General features: G+C 35.8%; 1 protein-coding gene across 1 annotated transcript; it reads left to right on the top strand.

The window, feature by feature from the left end:
- The first annotated feature begins 1,786 nt into the window (after nt 1-1,786).
- LOC142345989 (cytochrome c oxidase assembly protein ctaG-like) lies at nt 1,787-7,534 on the top strand. Its single transcript, XM_075398458.1, has 4 exons — nt 1,787-2,260; nt 3,032-3,221; nt 5,871-6,081; nt 7,351-7,534. Exons 1-4 carry the CDS (start codon nt 1,847-1,849, stop codon nt 7,466-7,468), a joined length of 933 nt encoding a protein of 310 aa, XP_075254573.1. The 5' UTR covers nt 1,787-1,846; the 3' UTR covers nt 7,469-7,534.
- Nucleotides 7,535-13,493: the final 5,959 nt, after the last annotated feature.

Below are 13,493 nucleotides of genomic sequence, written 5' to 3'. Positions count from 1 at the left end.
TATTGCCTCCTCGAATGGAATTTGCAAGGTTTTATTTATCGTCACAATCTCATGGACTTGAATCATCACCCCTCCGCCAAATTTGTCACGATTTTTTACCTCAATGTTGGAGTAAACAGCCTAAAGAAAATTAAAAGTATGAGCATCATCGTCTAAGTGTATCCGTAAGGCATATGATTTGAAAAGTGATTCAAGTCCACATATAAAAGTTTCCAATTCCAGCAGATTGTTCTTGATTGAGCGGATGTTTAAATGCAAAACAGATATTAACTCGGTGGGTTGAGATGTAGAGGGTTGATCACGGGAGGGTAGGGTTTTGTGGAGGGGTTCAAGAGACTTGTGAGTTTTTGTTTGGGGAAAAACACCTTTGAAACAGGCAAGGACGTCAAAGAGGAGGTACTTAAGCACTGAGCCACCTTCATACAACCCGAAAATTTTGTGAACTGGAGTGTTGTTCCACATGTGGTGCAGTGCTCCTTCACGCACCTAGTCACTTCTGATGCGGTTGTCAGTTTGCATAATGTTCAAGAAGTTCAATCTGGGTCTGGTGATCTCGACCACACTTATATACTTCATGTCGTCCACCTCTGTCAGTATCTTTTTGATCTTAAGAAGGTCCAGTTTTGCCACCCTTCAATTGAACTTGACAATCATTGGATTGCGTTTTCCAGGCAGGTGGTGAGCAATTGAAATGTCCGAAGCCTTAACAACTGCTTCGATTTGATCAATGACTTCCAGTACTTTTTCAATAGTCTCATTGTACTCTTTGTCCTCGGACATTTTGAGATTGAAAATTTTTACATTATCTCGCCTGTTGTACGACTCGTGCACATCACTTTCCGACAGGGTTTTCAAGTAGCATCTATTTTCCTGGTGGACAATCTGTTTTGACTTGTTGTTTAAAAGTCGCCATGGAATCTTGGACAGCACGTGCAGTTGATGCTTCAAGTTGTTGTTGCATTTGGGCCGCGATGTCGGTAATGGCATTTCTAATGCCATTTTTAATGATAGCTTCTAGGATAGCGTCGGGGTTTTCGGCTACAGGACTAAATTCCGTACAGCCTCTCCTGGACGCTTTTGCAACCGGAGTTCTTCCCAGATAACTCAGAGGAGGAATAGTTTGATACGCTTGGCTGTGAATGCTTTGGTATCCATTTGTCATCATTATTGCAAATATGAAACTATTTAACAAGTTTTTTACAACAATTAGGCTAATTGATATCAATACTACATATCGGGAAAAACTTTCTAATTTGGTTGACAAAATGATTTAATTTCAAATGCCATCTGACTTGAAAAAACGAAAAGTTAGTACGAAAAAACAAAAGAGTTCAATATGGTAAAGCGTATCGTTTGATGGCTTTCTTGACCCCCCGTCCCCCCTCTTGATCTTCGCTATATTTTATTGCTCTCAAAACAAGTTTGTAACAATTATATTAATCCTTTGGTCTTTTTTAATGCGACGGAGGGCATTAAGTGGCTGAGCAGCTATCTTAGAGCCTTACTAGTCTCTATATATGGGATTAACCGAAACTGTTTATCTTAGTGTGTGTGGAATTGTTGAATCTCATTTTGATGCTTTAGCTTCAATTCGCATGTATATAAAATTTAATTGGTTTTATTTCTATGATGGTTTTATTTCACTTGTATTGAGAGTTGACTTAATTTCGTTTTTACTGGTGTAGATTGTGAAGATTTTCTCTTAAGATTGTCAAGATTTTTCAATTTTATTATCTTAATTTTTCGTAGCATAATTTTTCCTAATTTATCTACTTCTAATGCTGCTCTTTCATTCTAACTTTCCTGGTTTCAGAAATTACATGTAAAGCTTCTGTTTGGTAATGCGATGCTTTACTTAACAAACCTCTGCAATTATTTGGCACCTAAAACTTCGAAATTTCTTCTCCGAAAATCAAGACTTTCTTTCCATTTTGGCATTGCTTTAAATTCCATAGAAACGTTTCTTCCTAGAAGCTATATTCAATGTCGTCAATTTTCGAGTGTTAAATATTTTCAAGAGTCGTTGCTCAGCAGAAAACCAAAACTTTTATCTGGAGCAAAACTTGATTTAATCGGACATCATTTTTTTCCAAATGCGACGAGGTTCCTGGCGACAAAAGTTGACAAGCATTCGGACTTGCGAGGCATAACGACAGATAACGAGAAGGTGAAGAGGGCCAATAGAAATTACGCGCTCTATTTTACAGCCGGATTTTTCCTGTTTATCGGAGTGGCGTATGCATCAGCGCCGCTTTACAAGGTACGCTTTAAGAGTTTATTTAGATCTCAACTTTGGTTTTCTCTTAGTCTAAATCAAATAGGTTATCACATAATCGTGCTTTAGTGTAGAATGTTTCAAGATAATTCATTGTCTTATATAGGTTGCGTAACTCTGATGAGGGCTTTGAGAAAATCTGGCATTTAGCGAAAGTAGGCTAGCCATTCGAATTCGAGATCGAAGTCTGAATTTTGAGGTGTAAAACTTGAGCCACGTGATCTGTCTTCAAACACAAACTTTGTTAGTTATTCCGAATTTCTAACTCATCTCGAACGGCTACGTGGTTTTCTACGAATGCCAGATTTTGTGAATGACTGACAAGTTACGTAACCTATACTCGAAACACAAAACCTGCAATTTTTTAAAAATTGTCACATTATATGATAAAGTTATGGCACACTATTATCTGACAATGCTGAATTTTAGCATTTGAAAACTTGCACGAGTGTTGCTTGCTAGAGTTTTCAACGAAACACTGCAATGTTGCCAGTCAACTTCCAGTCATTTAAGTTTTTTTTGGTTTTTTTTTGGGGGGGGGGGGGTTACAAATTTGGAATCCGAGTTGGCCTATTTATGCAAAAAAAAAATGATGACAATACCTTTAAGCTTCTTATGTGGCAAATCATATTTTGGGTTTGCTCCAACTTTATCGCCTCGTTTCTGAATTCAAGTTACCAAACCGTTTCTTATTTTAAACAAGCCTTTGTAATCATTTGAGAGCTGCTTGGTTAGGATGTTGTTACTCGTTGACAGGCGTTCTGTCAAGCGACCAACCTCGGGGGAGAGCTAAGCGTGCATTTGCGAGATGAAAAAGCAGAGAAGCTGGCTACAATAGACCCAGTCAAAGAGTATGGGGAGATCACTGTCAAGTTCCACTCGGCTAAGGATTCGAGGCTAAATTGGGATTTCAGACCACAACAGGAGTCCGTCAAAGTGTATCCAGGTTTAACTACTTTTCATACTATCTTCAGACTTCGCCTTCCCCTTCTGCAAAACCCTGTTAGTATTATTTTTAGCGAGTTAAGCCAAGACCCGGACATTTTTCTAAAAAAAGACTTTATAAAAGAATACTAGATGACTTAACAGTTGCTATATCGTATCGGCGACGATAACTGCTTATGAGATCAGAAATGCTCTAGCTTAAACAAATTGTTCAGCAAAAACTCATTTTCTTTGAGTCATAGTATACTCTACAGTTGGTTCGATCAAAATGACAATAAAATTCACAATTAAATGAAATTAGATTTCTAATCTTTTTTATCAATTTTGCATATGACAAGCTTGTCACATGCAAAATTGCTAAAAGAATTGAAGTCTAATTTCTTTTGTTTGTGAATTTTATTGTCTTTGGTCGAACGACTAAGCATTTACTCTCAAAAAGAAGTTTTGCATGATTGATTTTTCGTCTAAGATCTTTAATAGCCGCACAGCGATAGCTGGGGCTATTATTGGCCGTCTCTTGTTTTTTTTTTACAATTCAAAGAATTTGAATTGTATTGGGGCGCTGTCTTTTTTTACGACTCGAAGAGGAGTATTGGAGAAGTCCTTTTTTTAATCACTTTAGTTGAAGTGAATTTTGAAGCAGGAAATGAAACGCGTGAAAAAATTTGGAGTGATTTTGGCGCTGAAAAAATCTGAAGAGTCGAGCGAAAAGGGAGTGGTTTTTGTTCATTCCGCTTTTTTGACAGAGCGAGAAACTGATGTCTGAAAAATTTTCTCCAAGCGAGCGATTTTTTTTCACGTGCGGCTTTCAAATGCAGTTTTGATAGTTATGAAGTTTGATCATGATATTGTATTAGTTTTAGGCTTGTTTTGATAGGAATTGAAGTGTTCAAGTAGTTAATTTGAGTTAACTGCTAATTTGGAGGAGTTTGATCAGTTTTGCTGATTTTTAGACAAAATTTATTGGTTTTTTGCCTGTTTTTTTGTTTTAATGCTTTCAGTGGGAATCGAATAGAAGCTTGTTACTTAAGATAGTTTTGGTTACCAATTGACTAAGGTTCTCTTGGTATCAATTATTTTTTTCTTGGGAATTTTGGTAGAAAAAATGAGAAATTTTAAACCATTTTTCTTATTTTTGGGAGTTTTTCTCTTTTTTTAAATCTGAGAAGTTTCCTAGCCTATTATGACTTGCCCATTGTTTTGCGAACTTTTCATTGCTAGTTTTTCTAGTTTTTTTGTTCAATTTGTTTTCGAATGCCGTTTCTATTCTTCCTTATTTTTTATGGCATTTGTGGAAATTCAGGGATCACAATAGTTGTTCTATTTATTAAGTCATAAGTATGGACAATTTGATCCTTCGAGTCGTTTCCGGAATTCTTCCGGCTATATTTTTTTAAGATCTATTCACACATTTTCATGATTTTTGAAGTCAAATTGGAGTAGTGATTTTGGTCACGCCGAAACAGGAAATGGAGCGAAAAAGCGAGCGGTTTTGCGGCGTGAATTTTTTTCGCTCTAATTTTAAAGTAGAGTGAGAAAACGGTGTTTTAACAAAAATTCGGTTTCTTGGTAGTGGTTTTTTGTTCACATGCGGCAATTGCACTCTGATTTTTACTGTTTTTTCGATTTTTTGAATCGCAATTTTTTCTAAATGGTTTTCCCAATCCACAGCTCATTCTAGACCTAGTTTTTTGTTTGAATAAAATTTTCATTTTTCGCTAGTGGTTTTTTGGTTCACATGCGGCATTTTGACATTGATTTTGTTTTTTTTATCTAATTTTTTTTAAAAATGGTTTTCTCAATTCGCTCATAGTCCTTTCTAGGTCTAGTTTTCTGTTTAGTCAATGAAAATTCTTTGAATTGTACGTCAGGACTTGTCCTGCTATGTTTTTTTATTTCGTCGTCATGATTTTTGTTACGACCATATGACGTCACAGCCACTTTTTGTTAATTCGTTCATGCAATTTCAACTGGATTGCATGCGTGACGTCATTTTTCGCTCTTAGTGGAGCGAGTTTTTTTGTTCATTCGCGTGATTAAATTTTTGGTCACACTTGACTTACCTCACTCTCAAAAATGACTTCCTCACTTTGAAATTGACTTTTATTTACTTTAATTCAAAGAGACAAGGTCAAATGGGTGTGTGTCACTCTAAATGAAGGTTATTTGAGATCAGCTAATAGAGGCAGCAATAACTTATACAGATTTTTAATCAAAATCTAACAGATCAGCCTTCAATGAAAAGACGAGTTTTTTTGGTCTGTCTTTTTTACTGTTTTTTAAGACTGCCGGTCTACGAATCTATTGCGGCTATTTTCTGGCAATTTGCCAGCTATGGTTCAACTTTGCGTCCTGAAAATGGGATAAAACGGTTATTCCCTGAGGGAATTAAGTCACTGAGCATCTCTCTTATAGCTCTACTGGTCTCAACTTAAGCCTTATATTACCAAAGTCTTTAGCCTTTAAACCCGTCGTTAGTCGTTTGATAGTAAATCAATTTTCAGTATTTTAATCATCAGTATTATAGCAAGCTATATTTCGATGTTATAGATGGAAATGTAATTTTCGATTAAAAATTTGTTTATTTCATGTGATTTATAGACGAATTAAAGTAATCCGGAAACAAGAACTGGAAATTGAGTTTGTTCAGGTGAGACGGCGCTAGCTTTTTTCACAGCAACGAACCCCACAGACAGACCCATTGTTGGTGTTTCAACTTACAACATAATCCCATTCGAGGCTGCTCCCTACTTCAATAAAATCCAGTGTTTCTGTTTTGATGACCAGCGACTGGAACCAAATGAATCTGTGGACATGCCAGTGTTTTTCTATATTGATCCGGATATTATTTCCGATTATAGGTTAGTTTGAACGGTTATTCAAATACCGTTTTTAATCGGAAATAATGGTGAAGCATTTGATCTGGATTATATTGGTGGGTAGCTCATCACCAGCGCTTGAAAGAACCGCATTTTAAAAAGTTTAATTGTTATCTATTAGCAATTATTTTTTGGTTGTTTTAAATTTCTTCTTTTATATTCTGATTGAGTTAAGATTTGTTTTAAGTATATATTGCGCGACTCTTCGAGTGGTTCCGGTATTTTACGGGTGATGTTTTTTGTGCAATTTTTCTTGTTCTGCCGACTTTTTTCTGAGCCTTAGATGTTTCGGCATAAACAGGTACAGCCCAAATGGCGCTCTGCGGTTCTTTTAGAGCTTTGCTAGTCTTTAATTGTGCAAAGAACCGAAGGTGTTCAGAAGACAGACATAAAATCAAAAAGAGGCGCCTTTTAACCTAATGCACCCCGTTTCTACTCCCTTTCCCTCTATTGAGCTTACACTTTCCTCCATAAGTCACAGATGGCTACGGACGGATGTTTGCCTTTCCTTTTAGATAATTAATGTATTTCATTTTTTGCCCAACTTGCACTATTTCTCACAAAATTATTGGTGGAAACCCCTCCTTGGTCGGAATTTTGTGCAACCATTAACATTTGTATAGGCTACAACCCCCTCTGACTTAAACTGCCCCGCCTGTCTTTCGAGAGCAATGTCTTCTTTTAGTACGTATGTTGTTTTTCTTTGGTCGAGTTGCAATGAAGCTGAGAGCGTTAATCGCAGGAGTCGTTTTCATTATGGTGCTGTTCTCTTGAGCGATGTTAAACCACTTACTTTTTGTTTTTTTTTTCGAAAAGTGGCAGAGTAAGTTTTTGGAATCAAAATCTCTTACTAACTAGGACAAGTGTCAAAAAATTTTATAGCTTTTCTAAAATTGTTCAAACTTCTAGTGATATATCTTTATAACGAAGAGCCTATAACGGAGAGGCGGTCATAAGCGTATAAATGTCCAAAATTCAAATTATTAATATTCGATTTAATAAGTTTAATAATTCAAAACTTATATTAACATTATACATTCACTGCTGCTCCTGGACTTTGGCAAAGCATGATAACTTATATCTGTCACTCTAACTCGTGTGTTTTTAATCTCGGCAAATTCCTTCTAATTTTTTGGCTATTTTTCTGCCTAATAAAAGGAACGCATGATTTAAAAATGTTTGTTTACTTTTATCAATCTAAAGCGGAGCGAGCAGTTTGTTTCTATGAATTATTCTGTTTTGTATTTTCAGGTGTAAAAACGTGAAAGAGATAGTGCTGGGCTACACATTCTTTGAATCAAAAGGAGGCCTCGAAGTACCTCCTGCGAACAGTCCAGGAGTTGCAAAGATGTTTGAAAAACAATATTGATTGCCGATATTCTCTTTTTAATTATTGATTATTTGTGGACAAGGCTTATCCTCTTTTTTTTTTTCAAATCGGCAAAATTGTTAAGTACTTAGATTACCATTGATTTAAGTTTCTATTTATCCCAAACGGTTCAGATTTTTAATAATTGATGTATTTCTGCTTTTCTGTTCCTTTATGATTGAAAATCGGTATAACTGATGAATTGTTACGTCGAATAGAAGTAGTATAGTCGGTGCAGATGTGGGGGGTAGGTTCGGAGACGCTCCTGATTGGTTGAAATTTTGAGGGGAAAATATCAATTTTTGTGTAGTTATTAAGTGTTTACTTGAGAACAATAGAATTGGCGTGGGTAATTAATTGCTGTAATTATGTGAGGGGTAATTATGTGACAGGTTGAATTTTTGTTTACAAATTTCAGGTCATATTAAAATGTGAAATTAATTGGCGTGGGTTTTTAATTACCCTAATTATCTGAGAGGTAATTATGTGACATCTTGAATTTTGGTTTACAAATTTCAGGTCATATTAAAATGTGAAATTAATTGGCGTGGGTTTTTAATTACCCTAATTATCTGAGGGGTAATTATGTGACATCTTGAATTTTGGTTTTGAAATTTTAGGTCATATTAAAATGTGAAATTAATTGGCGTGGGTTTTTAATTACTCTAATTATCTGAGGAGTAATTATGTGACATCTTGAATTTTGGTTTTGAAATTTTAGGTCATATTAAAATGTGAAATTAATTGGCGTGGGTTTTTAATTACTCTAATTATCTCCAGGAGTAATTATGTCACATCTTGAGTTTTTGTTTTTGAAATTTAAATCATTTTCAAAAATTGGGGGTTTGGAGGAAGCGTTTGATTATCTGTTGTTTCTGATTGTATGTTTATTGAGTTACTCAAAAAATATTTTTCACCTTCGATTTTATTCTGCTCAGTTAAAATTATTCTAGTTTTGTTGTTTTGTTAATTCTTGACTTGTCATAAAAATTTATGCAAACTCAAATTGTAAATAGGTGACAATTTCCAATTTAAAAACAAATTAAATTGTTGCCTGTTACAGAAAAAGTTTGTGTCGAATATGTTCCACTATCTAAGAGAATAATTAAATAATTTTTTTCCTCCATATATTATGGTCCTATTTTTCTTTCAGATAATTGTTTGATTGAATCTCTTCTGCGATTAAAGTAAAGAACTTGGAACAAAACTCGATCATCCTGGTAAATTTATTCTTATTACAATTACAAAATTTTTTTTGTGTGTAATAGTTGATAACCTTTGAAAATTTCAGGTTTTTTTCGGAGTTACATTTCTCAACTTCAACTTTACTCCTTCATTTAACTGTGTTCAGAGCTTCTATTGAGGGATTTCTTTATGGCTTCTTATCAGCTACATTGTGCAAAAACAACAGCAGGATATCAGGTTAGTGTTATGAAGTTTTCGTTTGATGATGATTTTTTTTTGTGTATGAACTCTTGTTTCGATAGGAGAAAAACTGATCTCTTTTTTTTTAGAAATGGAAGTAAAAATTGTGAAAAAGGGTGAGTTTGAGCGATACGTTTATCTTATCAACGAGAATCCTGATGATGTGTTTATTGTACATGAAAAATTAGTGGACAACACTTGGGTAATAATTGGAAAGGTTGTTATTCCTCGTATTGTAATGGAGAACTTCACTGAAGTGAACAGTAGTAGGAGTGAGACGATGATAGAGCTTCCCTACACACAAGTTGATCCCTGGTTTTATCGAACGGAGAGATCGGTTATCAATTTATCTTTGGGAAATCTCCCCATTGGTTCAGATATGTTGAGTGAGGGTGTTAGAGAGGAGTTTGCTGCATATCAACTTTCCAAAATGCCAATGTATGAGAACCAGTTAGGTTCTCTTCGTGATGAGGTTGATGTGAGGTTGTTATGGGGTCTGGGACCGCGAACGGAAAATGATAACGGAGACGTGAGTACACCGAGAATGGACGAGAATGAAACTTCATCGTCATCGTCTGTAACGCGAGCACCCAAAAAGATGGTTCGCTTCCAAGACGTTTCATCAAAAAGGTTTTGGAGAGTTGACGAAGATCAGGAAACAGATGATGAATGTGAATACTGGGTACCGATAGTGAAAAAAGCTAGAAGAGGAAGACTTTTTGATGACTCGGATGATGAGCATGCAACTACCTTTTGAATAATTGAAACTACAACTGTTATGTTTGTACAAGATTGAAAAAGTTGTTGATTATAAAAAAATGAATTATAAATATTCAGCAAAAAATCTCATTATAAAAGCATCGTCAACATTGAACAAGGACAAATTATTAAACAGTACATAGGCAAAGTAAATTGAATATAGTGCACAAATACTATCAGTTTGAAGTTTGGAAGCGATCAGTTTACGAGTTTTTCTGGTGAACTTAATGTTTGCATAGTGATTGATGTCTCTTCCAAGAGAGTCTCCATAGTAATAGCAACTGTTTTTTCGGGCTAATAGAATCCAGTGAATCCCTCTACCATTCGACACATCAGTGTTAACAATGTAGAAAGAGTTTTCCGGTATGTCGTTCGGTAATAAGTTCGAAGGGTAGCAACCCATAAACTTATATTTCAGAACAGGAATAAGTGCTACTATTGTTTCTATTTGTGTGTTATCCATTTTTCGTTACTTTTCCGTTTTTGTCAATGAAAATAGATGACAACTGTTCACCAGCGACTATTACTTCGATAGTGTTCGTTAAATTTTCTCTGAAGTATAGCTCAAGTCTCAAGCTTGCTGAAATGACATCAGGATAGTGAATCATCAGTTCTGATTGTTGTGTAGAGGTTAGATCAAAAACCAAACAAAAATGGTTTTCGTAGTCATTAATTTTAATGTTAGGACCGTCTTGGTAGAATTTTAAAGCTCTCATTGTTGTAATGTATGGAACACAATTTCTACTAGTATCCATGTGCACAACAACTTGATTCCCTCTCGATATTTTGATTTCTCGTAAACCAAATTTTTGATAATGGAAAGGATTTCCACTTTTATCACCGGTGAAAGCACTATTTGTGTTCATCGCAATGGCGAGTGTTCGAATTGGAGCGTTGTTGAAAATGTTTTCATGTATAAATTGGTTTTGACCCGCTGGAATGATAAAAGTTCTGGGTTTAAGTTCCAAAGCATTAAACCTGGCTGGAGTTTCTACAAGTTTTTTACGAATAATTTGAAAACTACCTTCGTCGACTGTCAAGGTTCTTATTTTGAGATAGGTATTCGTTATAACTGCATGAATATTTTCTGATTTTGATGACATTAAATAGAACTGGGGTCGCGATCTGATTAATTTAATATGAACTGTAACGTTAGGTAGAAGAAGCCCTTTACAGTTAAAAATTTCGATTGGTAATTCACCATAAAACTCCATTTCCTCTAGATTGTCCTTCTTTCTTTTCACGATTGCTGGTTCGTGTTCAAAATCGCCGGGTGACTGTTCGTAGCTATAGCCCTGACAACAACTGATAGATTCTTTTGTTCCCTGTGTACCCGAGAATTCGTTAGACATGAAGGCTTTATGCGCGTAGAGACCGTTTGTGGTGTAAACTTGATCTGTGTTAAATGTTACTTCACAGTTTGAGAACAAAGAGTGCATGGAGTTGTTAACTAAGCAAACATCATCCTCCGCGGTGACAGGTCTCCCATCTTTGACAAGTTTAACTTTCAGATACATGTCAACTTTTCGAAGGTCGGTGAAAACATTTCTGTCAGTTACAAATGAAAAGTCAATACTGGATTCATTGAGAGAATTTATTGGGTAAATTTTTTGTTCGTCACATCTTGTAATAGAGTTCAGAATAGATATTTCCTCAAAGATATCTAAGCAGTCTGGTTGTACAGAATTTGGAATCATCGTTTTGTTTAAGGTAAATGTTTCAAGTAATCTTGACGACTGGTTTGCTTACGTGATTTTTTTGAAGTGATTTTTTTTCTTTTTCTTTCGCGGAGCTTTCGATTTCTTCAGTTTAGACTTTTTCCGTGGAGGTCCTGCTCCCAACTGTTTCTTAAGAGTTGCAGTAGCTGTACGCTTTGCAGCTTTTTTAATATTACTACGACCTGACATCACTTCATCGATTTGAGGTATCGCGGCTTCAATTAGATCTTTTCCAATTCTTTTGGCTGCGGGTACAAAATATTTTTTCAGTATTGGGAAAGCGGAACGAGCCACTGTACCAGCAAAAGCACCCAGACCACGTCCTCTTTGACGAGGTACTCCGCTAAAGTATGGTAAAGAATTATAGCCTGCCATTTGTTAGGGGTGATTAACTGAAAGTGATTGCTTTTTGCGAAAGAGAAGAACTAAACTAGTTAGACCCCTATCAACGAAAGGGATTAACTCTCCAGTTTGTGATCGAAGTTCTATTTTGATTGTCTGAAACGAGTTTTTTAACAGTTTACGGAAATGAAGATTTTGAAACGAAGTGTAGCTCATGAATTTAGTAACCGATATATTCCCGTGTTGAACTTTTTGGTTGAAAGGAAAAGTTCGGAGTATAGGAGCTTTGGTATCTCCAATTATGCTGTACTCTACAATGTCTGTGTAAACCATTACAGAATGAATTCTGAGGATATCAATCGGGTACTGACTGATATGTGGACCTTTTGTGTATAGCCAGAAGTTGGATTTGAAACCTAAGATTGATGCTAAGTCTTGGTTTGCAACAATCAACTGGGAGTTTTCTGAGGGAAGAGTTATTTTTACTTTGCTTGAAACATTATCCAAACTCCACTTGATGTTAACTTTCTCTTTCGGTCTTATCTTCCCCAGAGCATCATTCATTGCAAGAAGAATTTCTGCTAAGGACATATAAAGACCTGGAGCAATGTAAATAGGGTCTAGCTTAATGCTTAGACCTGTGTCAGGGTTAGTTTGCGTCTCATCTCTAGAATCGGATTTTGAATCAACATACCAAAATTTACCCTCGGAAATGTTGTTGTACGCTGATGGGTGCAAAATTTCTAGTAGCGCTACTTCCCACTCACCCTCAAAGTTTAACTGTTCGGGTAAAAATACTGTGAAGCATGAAAGTGTATTATCTGGATAAATTTTATCAGAAGCATTGGATAGCAACTCAACAATATGATAGTCCATAATCAAATGATTGTTTTTTGTAGTTCTTGTTCGTAGTACCGACCTTTTAAGGTTTCTCCTGTCTCATCTTTAACTTGGTAAGTCACGACAGGTTTGATAGTTGTTATTCGAACAATTTCGTACACATCGTCGCTGAACTGTGCTTTGTACCCTTTGCGAAAACTTTTTTCTGCATAAGCTAAGCGAACTTTATCACCCGGTTGTAATTTCGGTTTTCTTAGCTTCGGAATCTTCATTTGCTGTCGACTGGAATGAAGAACTTGTAAGTAGTGGTGATTCCTAACATCTTTGGGCGCAAGACCTGTTGTGTTGTTGACTCGGCTGTTCATATTGTTCACAAACTCTTGAAGATGTTTTTTGTAGTGAGTGGTTTTACGTTCCTCAAGGAAACGGTACAAAATATTTTTGAAGGACTGAATGTACCTCTCAGCAAACAATGCTTTCTTTTCTGTGTGAGTACTATATACTCGAATACCCGCATCCTCACAAAAGTTCTTAAAGTCTGCCAAAAACTCTTTTCCTGAGTCTATCCAAAGTTTCCGAGGGAAAATGAGATCATTTTTTTCTGAACAAAGGTTGATGAAACAAGCTTTAGCTGTCTCTGCGCTTTTGTTTCGCATTGTACCGACACGAACAAATCGAGAGAATACATCCACAATTAGCATTAAATACTTTATTACTCCATTACTGTCTGCAAGTTTGTCAACCTGTGCCAAGTCCATACACCAAATTTCATTAATAAAACGACATCTCACCGGTAATCGATCATGTTTACGCTTTGCTTGTCGATGTTTTGTATAGGATGCTTTGGAATGAAGAAACTGTTTTACCAATCTTTCTGGAATTCCACTCACTCTAACGAGATTTTTTATAGAACCGTAGGCACTTTCTCCTTTGCGATATAG

The sequence above is a fragment of the Convolutriloba macropyga genome, chromosome 9 (assembly GCF_964194025.1).
Source record: "Convolutriloba macropyga chromosome 9, txConMacr16.3, whole genome shotgun sequence".
Classification (NCBI taxonomy): Eukaryota; Metazoa; Xenacoelomorpha; order Acoela; family Convolutidae; genus Convolutriloba; species Convolutriloba macropyga.
Note: the sequence above shows the minus strand (reverse complement) of the source record. Positions and strands in the feature narration are given on the sequence as shown.